Source organism: Plutella xylostella, chromosome 16 (assembly GCF_932276165.1).
Source record: "Plutella xylostella chromosome 16, ilPluXylo3.1, whole genome shotgun sequence".
Taxonomy (NCBI): Eukaryota; Metazoa; Arthropoda; class Insecta; order Lepidoptera; family Plutellidae; genus Plutella; species Plutella xylostella.
Genome location: NC_063996.1, coordinates 5,395,167 through 5,408,847, shown reverse-complemented (window position 1 = coordinate 5,408,847; position 13,681 = coordinate 5,395,167). Strand labels below are relative to the sequence as shown.

General features: G+C 38.4%; 1 protein-coding gene across 1 annotated transcript; it reads left to right on the top strand.

Annotated features, from left to right (window-relative positions):
* Nucleotides 1-428: 428 nt before the first annotated feature.
* LOC119693831 (lysosomal acid glucosylceramidase) lies at nucleotides 429-12,844 on the top strand. The gene is made up of 13 exons (XM_038118541.2): nucleotides 429-570; nucleotides 722-849; nucleotides 1,441-1,495; nucleotides 1,940-2,108; nucleotides 2,316-2,472; nucleotides 2,830-2,990; nucleotides 3,430-3,553; nucleotides 4,066-4,179; nucleotides 4,566-4,713; nucleotides 5,029-5,105; nucleotides 5,547-5,656; nucleotides 6,270-6,437; nucleotides 12,571-12,844. The coding sequence occupies exons 1-13, from the start codon at nucleotides 513-515 to the stop codon at nucleotides 12,674-12,676; spliced, it is 1,575 nt and encodes a 524-aa protein (XP_037974469.2). The 5' UTR covers nucleotides 429-512; the 3' UTR covers nucleotides 12,677-12,844.
* The last annotated feature ends 837 nt before the right edge of the window (nucleotides 12,845-13,681 follow it).

Here is a 13,681-nt window from a genome sequence, read left to right as displayed (position 1 = left end):
TGGGACAGGAGAGACCTAGTTACTACACTACACGATTACCTAAGTACCTATATGTATGCAGATGATGATAATTAGCATGGATTGATAGGTAGGTATGTAATACATACTATGTATGGTAGGCAACAAGTCATAATACACACGCGGTCAATGAAAATTTTGCCACCAGCCATTGACGTTCCATATTATTATGTCAGTGGAACTTTTTAATTGCTCATGAGTGTAGTATCAATAAAACTTCTGTTCCGATATAAATAAAACAAAGGAACGACTCTACTACAGTTAAAACAAAAAATACAACGACTTGTCAACAACTAGCGCCCCTTGCAAAGGAATATAAGTCTACACACACTAACATGAAGAGCTGAATTGCCAAAGAAATTCAAGCGTAGTTTATTGTACATCTGATAGTTACTATGTAGAGTTCCTTGGAAATAATCAGTGCGGTGTCCAATATACACTGGACATGTCGCTTGACCCGGCTCGTGATAAGTAAAACAAATAAAACTGAGAAAATGACTTTGTTATTGTTATTCGTTTCAAGTTTTGCGGCTATTACAATTAGTTTGGCTGGTAAGTACCTACTTACTCTTTCAAAACTAAATACTTACTTACTTAAGTAATTTTTAAAAGTTTTACATTAGATGTTTCAACTCTTCCAAACGTAGAAGTTATTCAGGATTCGGAGCCATTTTTTTATCACCCTGTACCATATTTATTCCAGATAACCCATGTAACCCGAGGTATATACAGGGTGAATCGGTGGTGTGCGTTTGCAACTTCACATATTGTGATGACCTGGTGCGAGATGAACCGGCCAAAGGCACTTTTATCACTTACACATCTTCTAAGGTGAGGTATAATTAATAACCAAAGATAAGTTAGTAATTTATTAATCCAAGAAAATACATAGAATCAATTAATTACTTAATTACCTAGCTTAGCACGGGGTGCAAGACGCGCACACGTCTTGACGTGACAAATGCTTTCGCTCGCTCTCGACTCGAGGCCGCGAGTTGTGAGTAAGTGCGACATAAAAAATTGTCACGTCTTGCGCGTCTTGCGCCCCATGCTAGGGCTTCTGCGCTGCGAATGAAAGAGTGATTCACGAGGCCGTTATACTGTATTTATAAACAGCTCAACTGATTTTGAGGATTCTCATAACGTCATCGTCATAACTACTCATACATAACTGATCTAGTGTAAGATCCATTGTGTTGTACACATCTATTAGTGATAATGATAGATATCGCCTACCCTACTTTTAATCTAATCAGTTGGTACTTTTACTGCACTTTTATAAATTACAAGCAATAAGTACCTATCTTCATAGATAAATACTTAAGTAATATAGATAAAAATGCTACTTTTATATACTTACGTTTAAGTAAGAATGAAATATTATTATGTACAGGAGTAGGTAAAGTTTGAATTTTGTTTCAGGATGGACTTCGCTTCAAAAAGAAAGTGGGGTTCGTGCAAAAATCCAAGACAACATGTAAGAAAATTCAATTTCCAGATAGGTCAATAGACATTTTGGGTTATTTTTCGTTCGTTGCGGGTTTTAGCTGAAAACCAGCGATAGCGCTAGGCCATATGGCCTATCATAAGTTCAGTTCAGTTCAGTTCTTTATTGCCTTAAATTACATGTATATTGTTAGTCTTAGGTACAATAATTAAAGTATCAAGGTAATTTTACCGCTTTGGGTGTAGCACAAAATAACACAGCATGCATGAGAATAGAAATAACAATTTAAGTAACCACAATTAACATTATAAATCATTAACATAAAATCAAGCAAAGCTACATAGAACCCGTTTCAGCACCGGGAATCTAAACTCATGCTCATTTTTAATTAAGTACTTTTTAAACTTATTTTTGTTGTTGTTTGTTTCTTTATGTGTATGAAATAAATACTTTGTTATTTTTTGTCTATTGCAGTAGAAGACCAGGACCCAGAATCTGAATGTCGCGAGGACCTTCACCACATGACCATGGAGTTGGAGACGAGGTTCCAGTCCATCGAGGGCTTCGGAGGAGCCGTGACCGACGCCGCCGGCATCAACTGGTTGAAGCTGACCGATGACTTCTTGAGGGCACAGCTGATCCAGTAAGTGGTTATGAGGGGAAGGATCTTGTGGAATATGGGAAGACAGAGTTGCGGGTTGAAATCCCGACTGAGGTATATACGAAAGGATTTTTTATTACAATTTTATATACCATCACTCTTACTGCATGAGCCAAGTGTAAGAACTAGTACTCCTACAATAGTATAGATATGTAGATTACAAGTAACTAATGCGGAAAACCTCCTCAGGTCATACTTCGGTTCTTCCGGCATCGAGTATACCTTCATCAGGACGCCTATCGGTAGCTGTGACTTCTCCACGCGTCCCTACGCGTTCAACGAGCTGCCTGAAAACGACACGATGCTCACCAACTTCACACTGGCTCCTGAAGACTTTCAGTACAAGGTGAGTTTTCAAAAGATTTCAAAAGTTAACGACGACACGTCTAAAAATTGGTGCTTCTAGCAATATTCCAGGAAGGCCTCTACCTCCTAACAATAGCGCTGACTGACACACGTAGGAATAAACTGGCTACAGTGTATAGTTACTAATGATATTTTTACAGACTCCACGATAACCGAATTGTAAGAAAAAGCCATTGCAGACAGGCTGGAGCATTCACTCATCTCTGCGCTTAATTGCACTAGCACAGCGCACTTGTGAAGATTTACTCCATAAAAAGTCTTGATGTTATATAGGTAGTTCATGGACCCTGAATCTCCAACACATCACTCACGTCCTTACATTTCCTTCCACTTCCAGATACCAATGATCCAGGCCTGCATGAAGGCTGCAAGTGTCCCCGTCAAGGTGGTGGCGACGACGTGGTCCCCCCCTCGCTGGATGAAGACCCGGGACGCCTGGGGCGGCTACAGCCGGCTGCGGCCCCAGTACTTGCAGACTTACGCCGACTACCATCTCAAGTACGTTTTAAAGAACTGTAGATTTGACGGCACCGTAGCACTAAGGCGGTAGTGAAGCTGCTTACGAAGCTTGGGGACGCGGGTTCGAATCCCTCCCACGGCACACATCTGTGTAATAAACATTTGTGTTTGCCTTGTGTCTGGTTGCCGTTTATCTATTTATTATGATGGATCTATGTATCAATTTGTGTAGATATATTTATCAGCTGTCCGACACCCGTCTTTTAAAAGTTATGCACGAAACAATGAAACTAAGGATCCAAAAAAAACATTCACAGTTACTAAATCTACTGAGGCTGCCTTCTGGAACCAGGTTTTATAATGGACCAAACAATCAAACATTTATATAGCGTGTGTGTAAATAGCGTAGCATCTATATAGCGTAGTCCATAGCGTGGTGGGAAATATTGAAACCTAACAGCCTTCTATTTTTTTATAGATTTATCAAAAAGTATGCAGAACAGGGCATTCCCATCTGGGCTATCACCACCACCAACGAGCCCATGAACGGCCTGGTGCCGCTCCTCAAGATCAACTCCATGGGCTGGACTCCAGGACTTATGGTAATAGCACTGACTAGTTACATCCTTTGTAGAAAGATAATTATGCTCATAGAGTATTAACCCGAACATGGCATATTGACGACGAATGGCATAGTGGTTAGTGACCTGACTACTGAGCCGATGGTCCCGGGTTCGATTCCCGGCTGGGGCAGATATTTGTTTAAACACAGATATTTGTTCTCGGGTCTTGGATGTGCCCGTAAAATGGCAATAGGCCCGCCCCCTATTACATTGGGACTAACATAACACTCTGGCGAAAAGTGGGTGCAGCAATACACCTCTGCCTACCCCGCAAGGGAGTACATTAGTACTAGGCGTGAGTGCGTGTGTGTGAGTATTAAACCCTCACATCCCGAGAAATCAGAGACAATTATTTTAAAAATCTATTGTGTCTAGTTTACCAATGGGTCACCGGGACGTTGTAAGCAGTTAAATAAATAAAATCAATGAACAGAACACATTTTGACTGAAATATTCTGATGTTTCTCATACGATTGCTAAACAATTTTCAGGGAAAATACATAGCGGAACATCTTGGCCCAACCATACGAAATTCCAGTTTCAATTCGACCAAGATTTTGGCTGTGGATGACCAGAGATACACCATTCCATTTTGGTTTAATCGGGTGAGTTATACCTACAGGATTAACAGGATATTCTTGAAACAACTTTCAACCTAAACATGGTTACAGAGCTAGGATATCATTGCCATAAATTATTTATTTACGGCTACGTGTGGCCCCTATACCGTTTTGTCAGGATACTACTTAATAGTGATAGCGATGTTGGAAATAGGCCTCTTTAAGTCCTTTCAATAGCCTATATACTTAGAATATCATGGTCAGAGTCCAGGCGATTATTCTACGCAGTATAAAGTCTTCTATCTCATCATAGAATCAATGTTAATATACTGCAATGAAGAACAACTCATTATGACGACTTCTTCTAATACTAAGTACATAATTATTTTGTTGCAAATACTCACATTTTAATTTAGCATTTCCATCCGTAGGCTGCCTCAGACAACCCAGAAGTGCTGAAGTACGTGGACGGGGTCGGCGTGCACTGGTACGGAGACTTCCTGACCCCCGCGGCCGTGCTCAAGGAAGTCTACAAGAAGCATCCCGACAAGTTCCTACTGGGCACTGAGGCCAGCGCAGGTTAGTTCATCATAACTACATACTTAATGCTTACGACTTTAATTCCCGAAAGAATAGTCAGAGGTGAGTGAGCCACACGCTCTTCGCTGTACTCACTAGATAGGCCGCGAGCCGTATTGCCGTTTTTGAATGAGTACAATGCACATGTCTACATGAGAATCTAGATGTGCAGATTTCCTCACCATGTTTTCCTTCACCGTGAGAGTACTACTTTAATTCATCATATTTTCTTTAATTCCCTTGGAAGTCGACATTTCACTATATCGTCTTGATGTCCTAGAAAATATGATTGTTATATTATGTATTTCATTACAGGATATTTACCGTACGACAAGAGCGTCATCCTGGGCTCCTGGCGAAGAGCTGAAGACTACGTCTCTAACATCATTGAGGTAATCTGAAAATTTTGTTAATAAATGAGATAGGTACTTATACTTACTTACTTATCTATGGTTTCTATTTTACCGTTCTACAACTTAGGGGCTAGTAAGATGCCGTTTCCGTCCTATGCATGTACATACTTATACATCTGTATGAATTCCTATTGGATTTAATTTATATACCACCTATACCAGTACTCTCTCGCGCGCAATGCAAAAGTTCCAGTGACTATAGCACCAAATTACTCCTAAAGAGAAGAGAACTAGGGGACTAGTTTAATGACGACGCCGTGTGCAGTATTGAAGTAGGTACGTTTAACAGCGCATCAGTGATCACATTCTAAATTAAATGCTCTAAAAAATTTAGGTCATTTGGTGTCGACATTTTGAAAGTGGAACCTTTTCATAGCTCGTGAGTGTATTTGTCATATTATGCATGACTTTGTCCACCAGAATCTGAACCACATGTACGTGGGGTGGATCGACTGGAACCTGTGCCTGGACCCGGCGGGGGGGCCCAACTGGATCCGCAACAACGTGGACTCCGCTATCATCGTCAACAGGTACTCATGATGTCATGATCCATCATCAGCCAATAATCGTCTACAGCGGGAGAAAGGTACCTACAGCAAGGTCACAATAGGATCGCCACAACACTCTGCCCTCAGTCTTTCTAATCCAACCACTGCCATTTATTCGTTTAAGGATCCCCAGCGGGCTGGGGGTTGTCGGAAAGCTACCAATTGCCTGTTCGTAGAGCATACTCGAGAACTCCAATCAAATGGTGATCGGTTTTAATTATCAACACTAGAGCCGGTCTACGGTCGGACATAGGCAGCATCGACCTTCCTCATCCAAACACCAATGGCTACATTATGTCTGAGGTCTTCACATCGGTCCTATTATGTGCTAAGAAGAAATATAAAATGAATATTGTCTATTAGATCGCCAGCATCGCCCCATATTACATTGGGGCTAACATAACACTCTGGCGAAAAGTGGGTGCAGCAATGCACCTCTGCCTACCCCGCAAGGGAGTACATTAGTACAAGGCGTGAGTGCGTGTTTTTTTTTTAATATTGTCCAAATCATTGCTGGAGCCAAAAGCCGACCAAATAAAAAAGACACAATGACATGACCAAGCAAATCTCATTCACTCCATTCTCAACCTCACAGCAATGGCACAGAGTTCCTAAAGCAGCCGATGTTCTACGGCATCGGGCACTTCTCCAAGTTCCTGCCGCCAGGGTCCCGGCGGGTGGAGGCGCGGGTGGCGGGGTGCGGGCTGGAGGGGGTCGCCTTCCTCACCCCGAGGAATACCGTCGTGGCTGTGCTCCTAAATCGGTGAGGATTTTGGTATAAGATGGATGTCAATATTGTTTGCAGCTTTTTTTTTAAAGTAGGTACTTACCTCTTTTTCTGAGCTTCAGTATGACGGGTGCGTTGACTAATAAAATTTCACCCTGTATAGTAGGTATTGTTATTTATATATCGTTGCGCAGTGGATATTTGTAGAGAATTAGAAGAAATACTCACATTTTGGGTATAATTAACTTTTATTGTAAATTGGAGAAAATAATATGTACAGCCATGTTGTTTGTTACCAGTAGACAAGGAAGTGACATAGACAAATTCCTGACACCCCCTCTCAATATTAAATTTCTAATTCAATATTGCAATAAAATAAACTTATAACACTTCTTTTCTTCCTATGCGTTTACACATTAAAAACAACTTATACTATAACATTCTTAACTTTACAAACTTACTTCGTATTTTATATAATAAAGAGTCTCATTACAAAGTAATTGTGTTTTACAGTATTTAATGGTTTAGTTAATATATCGGCTACATTTTGTTGCGTAGACACATACGATACAACAATATTCTTATTACATACCGCATCTTTTACAAAATGGAACTTAATATCAATATGTTTGGTGCGCTTACTATTTTCGTTACATTCAATCATTCTAATCGCACTTTGATTATCAACTAGTAAGTATGCATCAATATCCATATTGAAGTTAGCTGATATACCTTTTAAATATATTAGCTCCGACGTTACCATTGCAGCAGCCACATATTCTGCCTCTGCAGATGATAATGAGACGGTGCATTGTTTCTTTGAAAACCATGAAATTAAATTGTCGCAGTAAAATATAGCGCAGCCACTTACGCTTTTCCTATCTTGACTGTCGCTTGCCCAATCCGCGTCACTGTAAGCTAATAATCTCTTCTTCGATTCTTTATTCTTGATATAGGTTAAGCATTTACTTGCAGTTTGTTTTAGATATCTTAATATTCTCTTAGCCGCAATCCATCTTTCTTTCGTTGGTTTATCTAAGTACCTGCTAAGGTATGAAGTTGCGTAAGTTATATCTGGTCTAGATGTTGTAGAGATGTATGTTAAACATCCGATTAGTTCTCTATATGGTACATTTGTGATTATCTCTTCTTCTTCGTTGTTTTTGGATTTTGTAGCCTCCTTTGCACGATTCCATTCCGAATTTTTCTATTATTTTATGTATCATCTTTTCTTGTTTTATTTTTAATATATTCTGCTCTCTATGTATTTCCATGCCAATATATTCTTTAACTTCTCCCAGATCTCTTACATTGAATTCTTCTTTTAATTTCTTTATAGTATCCATACAGTTTCCCATTGTTATGATGTCATCCACCCAGATCAGTAACCATTCATCTTTTTTCGTGTATAAGCAAAAATCATGCTTTGATTGTTCAAAACCTTGCTTAATTATAAAGTCGTGAAATCTGTCATTCCAGCATTTTGGTGCTTCTCGCAAACCATATAAAGCTTTGTTTAGCTTCAGTACCTTTCCTTGGCCGACTTCTACTCCATCTGGTGGCTTTATATATACTTCTTCTTTTAATTCGCCATTTAGAAATGCAGTTGGTACATCGAATTGTCTTAGCTGATGATCTTCCTGTAGTGCATAGCTTAGCATCATTCTTATAGTTGACATTCTGGCCACTGGTGAGTAAACATTGTACTTGTTGTCTGTTTGAAAACCTTTTGCTACTAGTCGTGCTTTCTTTTTTCCATCTTGCTTTGTTCTAAAAACCCATTTGGTATCTATAGCTCTTTTCTTGTTTGGTAGTTCTGTCTCTGTCCAAGTATTTAGTTGTTCGTGTGACTTTAACTCATTATCTATTGCTTCTTTCCATCCTTCTCCTTCTTTTATAGCTTCATCATATGTTTGAGGTTCTATGTGTAGACAGAATGCTATGTTTGCTTCTTGTTCTATAACGTCTTCTTCCAATTCGTAATCCTTTAAATATGTAGGTAGCTTTCTAGTTCTTTGTTCTCTACTTAGTTCTTGATGTCTCTCTTCATGAACTTGCACTTCAGCTTCTCTTTGTACATTCTCATCTTGTTCATTTTCTTGTCCTTGTTCTTCTTCTTGGTAGTATCTTACATTATTGTCATGTTTCTTTTCTTGATATATGATGTCTGATTCATCAAATCTTACATCTCGACTGATGATTATTTTGTTAGTCTCTGGATCCCACAGCCTGTATCCAGTTGGTGCGTATCCTACCATTCTTCCTTCTTTCGCTCTGCCCTCGAATTTGCTCTGTCTTGGTAAAATCACAGCCCATGCTTTGCTTCCAAAAGTTTTGAGCCTTGACAGGTCTGTTTTTCCTCTCATTATGCATTCTGGTGTCTCAAAATTAATGGCAGATGATGGACATCGATTTAGCTGATATGCTGAGCATAATATTGCTTCTCCCCATAGATGTTTTGGCAGATTAGCCTCATTCAGTTGTGTTCTGGCTTTGTTGTATAACGTCTGATTCATGCGTTCGGCAACTCCATTGCTTTGTGGTGAGTATGGGGTAGTATACTGTATAATAATGCCACGCTCCTGACAAAATGATTCCATTTTTCTATTTTTAAACTCTCCTCCATTGTCACATCTTATTTTCTTTACTCTGATTCCTTTTTCATTTTCCAATCTATTTATGTAATGTATTAAATTATCTGTTGCTGCACTTTTCATTTTTAAAAGTCTCACTTCGCAAAAGTGTGAGTAGTCGTCGATTATAGTTTGATAATATAACTCTCCGTTTATTCCTTCGATATTTACTGGCCCTGCTATGTCCGTATGTATCAATTCGCCTATATTGTGCGACCTTGGTTTCAGTATCCTTTGGAATGGTTTCCTCTTTCCTTTTCCTTCCATACATGGACCGCATACATTTTTGCTTACCGGTAGGTTCATAGTTTGTAAACTCCTACGGTTGAGGTGTCCCAGCCTTCTGTGCCATACTTCTCCGGTGCTGAAATTAGCATAGTTACATCTATCTACAGCTATCTCTGTATGTAACTTATATAGTTTCCCTGAACAGTATCCTACTATTTTATTACCGCAATTATTATTCTTCTGAATTTCTACAGTTTCAGAGTTAAACCTTACTTCACAATCATTCTGGACTATTTTTCTTACAGAAAGTAAGTTAAATGACAAATCTTCTACTATTAGTGCGTCTATTTTCATACTTGCGCTATCACTTGTGACATAAATATTTCCTCTCTTCTTTGCTGTTACGTAATCTCCATTTGCTATGAATATTTTCACTTCTTTATCTAAGTATTGAATTTCTGACATATATGTCTCGTATTTACTTTGAATTAGATGTTCTGTGCAACCTGAATCTACAATGAATTCTAATTTACAATTCTCTACTGTGTTGTTCTTAAAATTATCATTTTGTGTACCTGCTATGAATGAAAATTCTTTGTTTTCTTCTGATGCAGTTGCAGCCGTGTGCTGCCACGATGACCCCTGTTGGCTCGCATGATGTCTTTGGCCTTCTTGACTGTAGTTTCCATATTGATATCCTTGTCCTCTTGCTATATATCCTCTTCCTCGACCATGACCTCTATTTCCTCGTCCTTGAAATTGTGTTCCTCTTCTTTGTCCTCTTCCTCTTCCTCGGCACTCTGTTGCTATGTGTCCGGGTTTGTTGCATCTGTAGCATGTCACTATATTGGGGAATGCTGTTTCTTCACTTTTATGTTCCGGATTTTTGTTCTTCATCTTTAGTTCTTCATCTAATAGTCTCGCTTTTACATATTTTAACTTAATATCTGTATTTATTGTTTCTATTGCTGTTATTAAGCTGTCATACCTTTCTTCTAGTCCTGTCAGTATGTAGCAGACTTTGTCTTTCTCTTCTACTTTCTCTCCGGTGCATTCCAGTTCCCGTACGATGGTATCAAACCTTGCAAAATACTCTTCTAGTTTCTCGGATTTTTCATGTTTCACGTTTAGCAATTTTCTGCGTAGATGAATCTTAGTCATTATACTCTTTCTTTGGAATGTGTCTTCTAGTACTTTTACCATTTCTTGTGCCGTGTTGCACTCTTTTATTATGTTTAAATGCTTGTCCGTAAGGCATTGAACTATGATGCATTTAGCCTTCGCATCGTTTGCTCCATATTTTTCATCACTCTTTTCGGTGGTTTTGCTGTCTAAAACATATTTTATTTGCTTATCTTCTAGTAAGCACTTGACTCTGAACAGCCAATTATCGAAGCTCGAAGCTTCCAACTTTGGGTAACTTTGCGCCATATCGCCCATAACCTGTTATTTATATATCGTTGCGCAGTGGATATTTGTAGAGAATTAGAAGAAATACTCACATTTTGGGTATAATTAACTTTTATTGTAAATTGGAGAAAATAATATGTACAGCCATGTTGTTTGTTACCAGTAGACAAGGAAGTGACATAGACAAATTCCTGACAGGTATACCGTATAGTGACCTAATAGAACGATATCTTCATGTTATGCTTCTCGAAAGAATTTAAGCTCCACATCCACAATTAGTTCACTTAAGGGCGGCTTGCAGAAAAGAACCCATAAGCATAGCTTTACAAAACGTTTCTTAACACTAAACTGATTTTTATTTAAAACGATTTAAAACTGTCTTGCGCCATGGTTTTTCTAAAACGATTTAACAAAACCTAGTTTATGATATCATTCAATTTCTCATTCGGTCTATACGATTCGTTATACACTATTTGATTTAAAATTTGATAGTTTCCAATGAAGTAGGCTAATATTTTGGGTGAAATGAAATATACTTGTCGTCACAACATGTCAGTCCAGTCACCGAGTGTTACTGTCACTTGATAAACAAACAACCGTGTGCAGTTACCGAAATATAAATACCTAATTGATAAATTATAAAAATGGAAGGTAAAAAACACCAACGGGCACCCAATTTTACATGTGACGAAAGTATGCTTTTATGTAACCTGGTAGACACATATAATTTCATAATTGAAAATAAAAAAGCTGATGGTTAGACCGTAGCCGGAAAACAGAAGGCTTGGAAGATGCTGAGTAAAGAATAATATAACGCCAACACCACTTATGTACCCAGAACTACTGAGAATTTACTGGTAGGTACAAAAACCTGAAAACAAAGACGAAAAAACAGCACTCAAGTGAAAAAATGCAGATCTCAAGTAAGTTATATTATTATATCTAACCATATGGCTACTTACAAAATAAAATTGGCAATAAATTGTATAATAGTAGGTAATAAAGTATGTAGGTAGCTAGAGTACTGTGATTTACTCTAATTTTTATGACTGGATTTTTATGTTTGCAGATATATATATTGGCAAAATAGTTATTGATCAGCGAAGTTCTTGCATTGTTCCCAGACTGTAAGGCACGAGGAGGTTGGTCTATATAGATTGTTGTGGTATTTTTTGTAAGACGAAAGCTTTTAATAAATTCATCATCTCGATAAGCACGAAACAAATCTGTTATTTTAGTAGTTAACCCTCCTATAAAAGTAAGGGGTATTCAAATATTCAATAATTTCTTTATCGTCGTCTGAGTAATACATTTTTGATCTTCTTCTTCTATCGTGTAAATGCACTAAACTAACTTCCTCCAATGTTTTGCTACTCTTATTGCGAGGACATTGGCCTTCATCAGGTCTCCTTGACTGCACTTTGGGGCATTAGGGCACACTATAAGGTGTGACGTAATCTGGAGGCTTCCGCAACTGCATAGAATGCTGGCATTGGCTGGGAGCATATCGCATCGCCTCAAACATTTTTTATATTACCGAGTAAGTTAACTAGAAATTCTAATTACTAACAACAAAACAACCAAAAAGAATACTTCAAAGATTGCTTTTGACATTTGACAAAGAAGTTAAATCTCGATTTACGCGTAAAACCGAGATATTGCCGGTTTAATTTTGACGTTTCTCTAAATCGAGATTTGACACTAAATCGAGATCGTGCAAGAGGATTTTGCTGATTTACGCTTAAACTGAGCTTAAGTTGAACAAAATCGAGTTTTAAGACGTTCTTGCAAGCCGCCCTTAAACTACTTTCAACTTCATCCATTCGGAATATAAAGTCATATTGCATAAAGTAACAATATCGTTGTGATTCATAATACTTATATATTATTTTGCTCAGGGGCAAAGCAAGAAGACTTCTCCTGCAAATAGAAGATAAAGAGGCGGCCTTATCGCTAGAAGCGAAGTCCTTCACCACGGTGGAGATGAGTCAAGAGGACGCGTGAATCACTGCTGCTTAACGGACTCAACTGAATAATCACTATATTGCTGAACAATCACAATTTGTTCTATACTTACTGCGTTTCACGAAAGATGACCTAAAATCGACACACATAATTTTATTGTCAAAGTACCTTTAGCTCGTGAGGCGAATATAAAGTGTCTGAACTTGATCTTTAATTTTTTTGAAATAATTATTTCATATACATTTTAATTTACAAGCAGCAAAGCTTAGCAAGATTGTGCTGAGAGAGTTGTCGGGTAAGTGGGCAACTCGACTGTCAGATGTTTTCAAGCTGCCCGAAGGCCTTGACTAGGCTTAACGACTGCTGCTATGCTGCCGAAACAGCAATCGGGACTCACGGCCGAAGCACGGAAGCGTCCAGAAAAGAACCACTTGAAATCGGTCACCCATCCAATTGCTGACAGTGCCATGTGTTGCTTAACCTCAGTGATCAGTTACGATCACTGAAGCTAGCTCGACGCTTTACAGTGCTATTACTATGTAGGAATATGTATATTTAGAAACGATTCCTAGAGTGCACTGTGTACTTGACTCAAATCAAGGGTACGACGAGATTGGCTAGTCTTCCATACAACTTCCAACCCTATGCTGTTAAAAATAAAATAGACTTTAGAAAAGTGAATCAACATGCGTATCGAGGGCAGGAAGCCGTAGTTTAAGCCAAGATATTTATTTACAAAGCACTGTTATTATTATGTAGAGATTGTAGAGTGTAGAGCTGTTATTGTTTGAGACGAAAACAAAAAGTTGATAATATAGGTACTTACCTACATAGATAGCGGCGGCGCATGATAATGTACCTAGTTGAGGTAAAAGAAAGATTTACGGTCAAGCCTGTAGAGATAATATTTATATGTCTATAAATAAATGCTGCATATAAAAAAAACAGTATAAAAACAGTACAAGAAGGCGGCCTGATGGCTTAGATTATAGTTGTAGAATAAAAGATTGAAACCTTTGAAGCCCATCTACGTCTAACTCACGA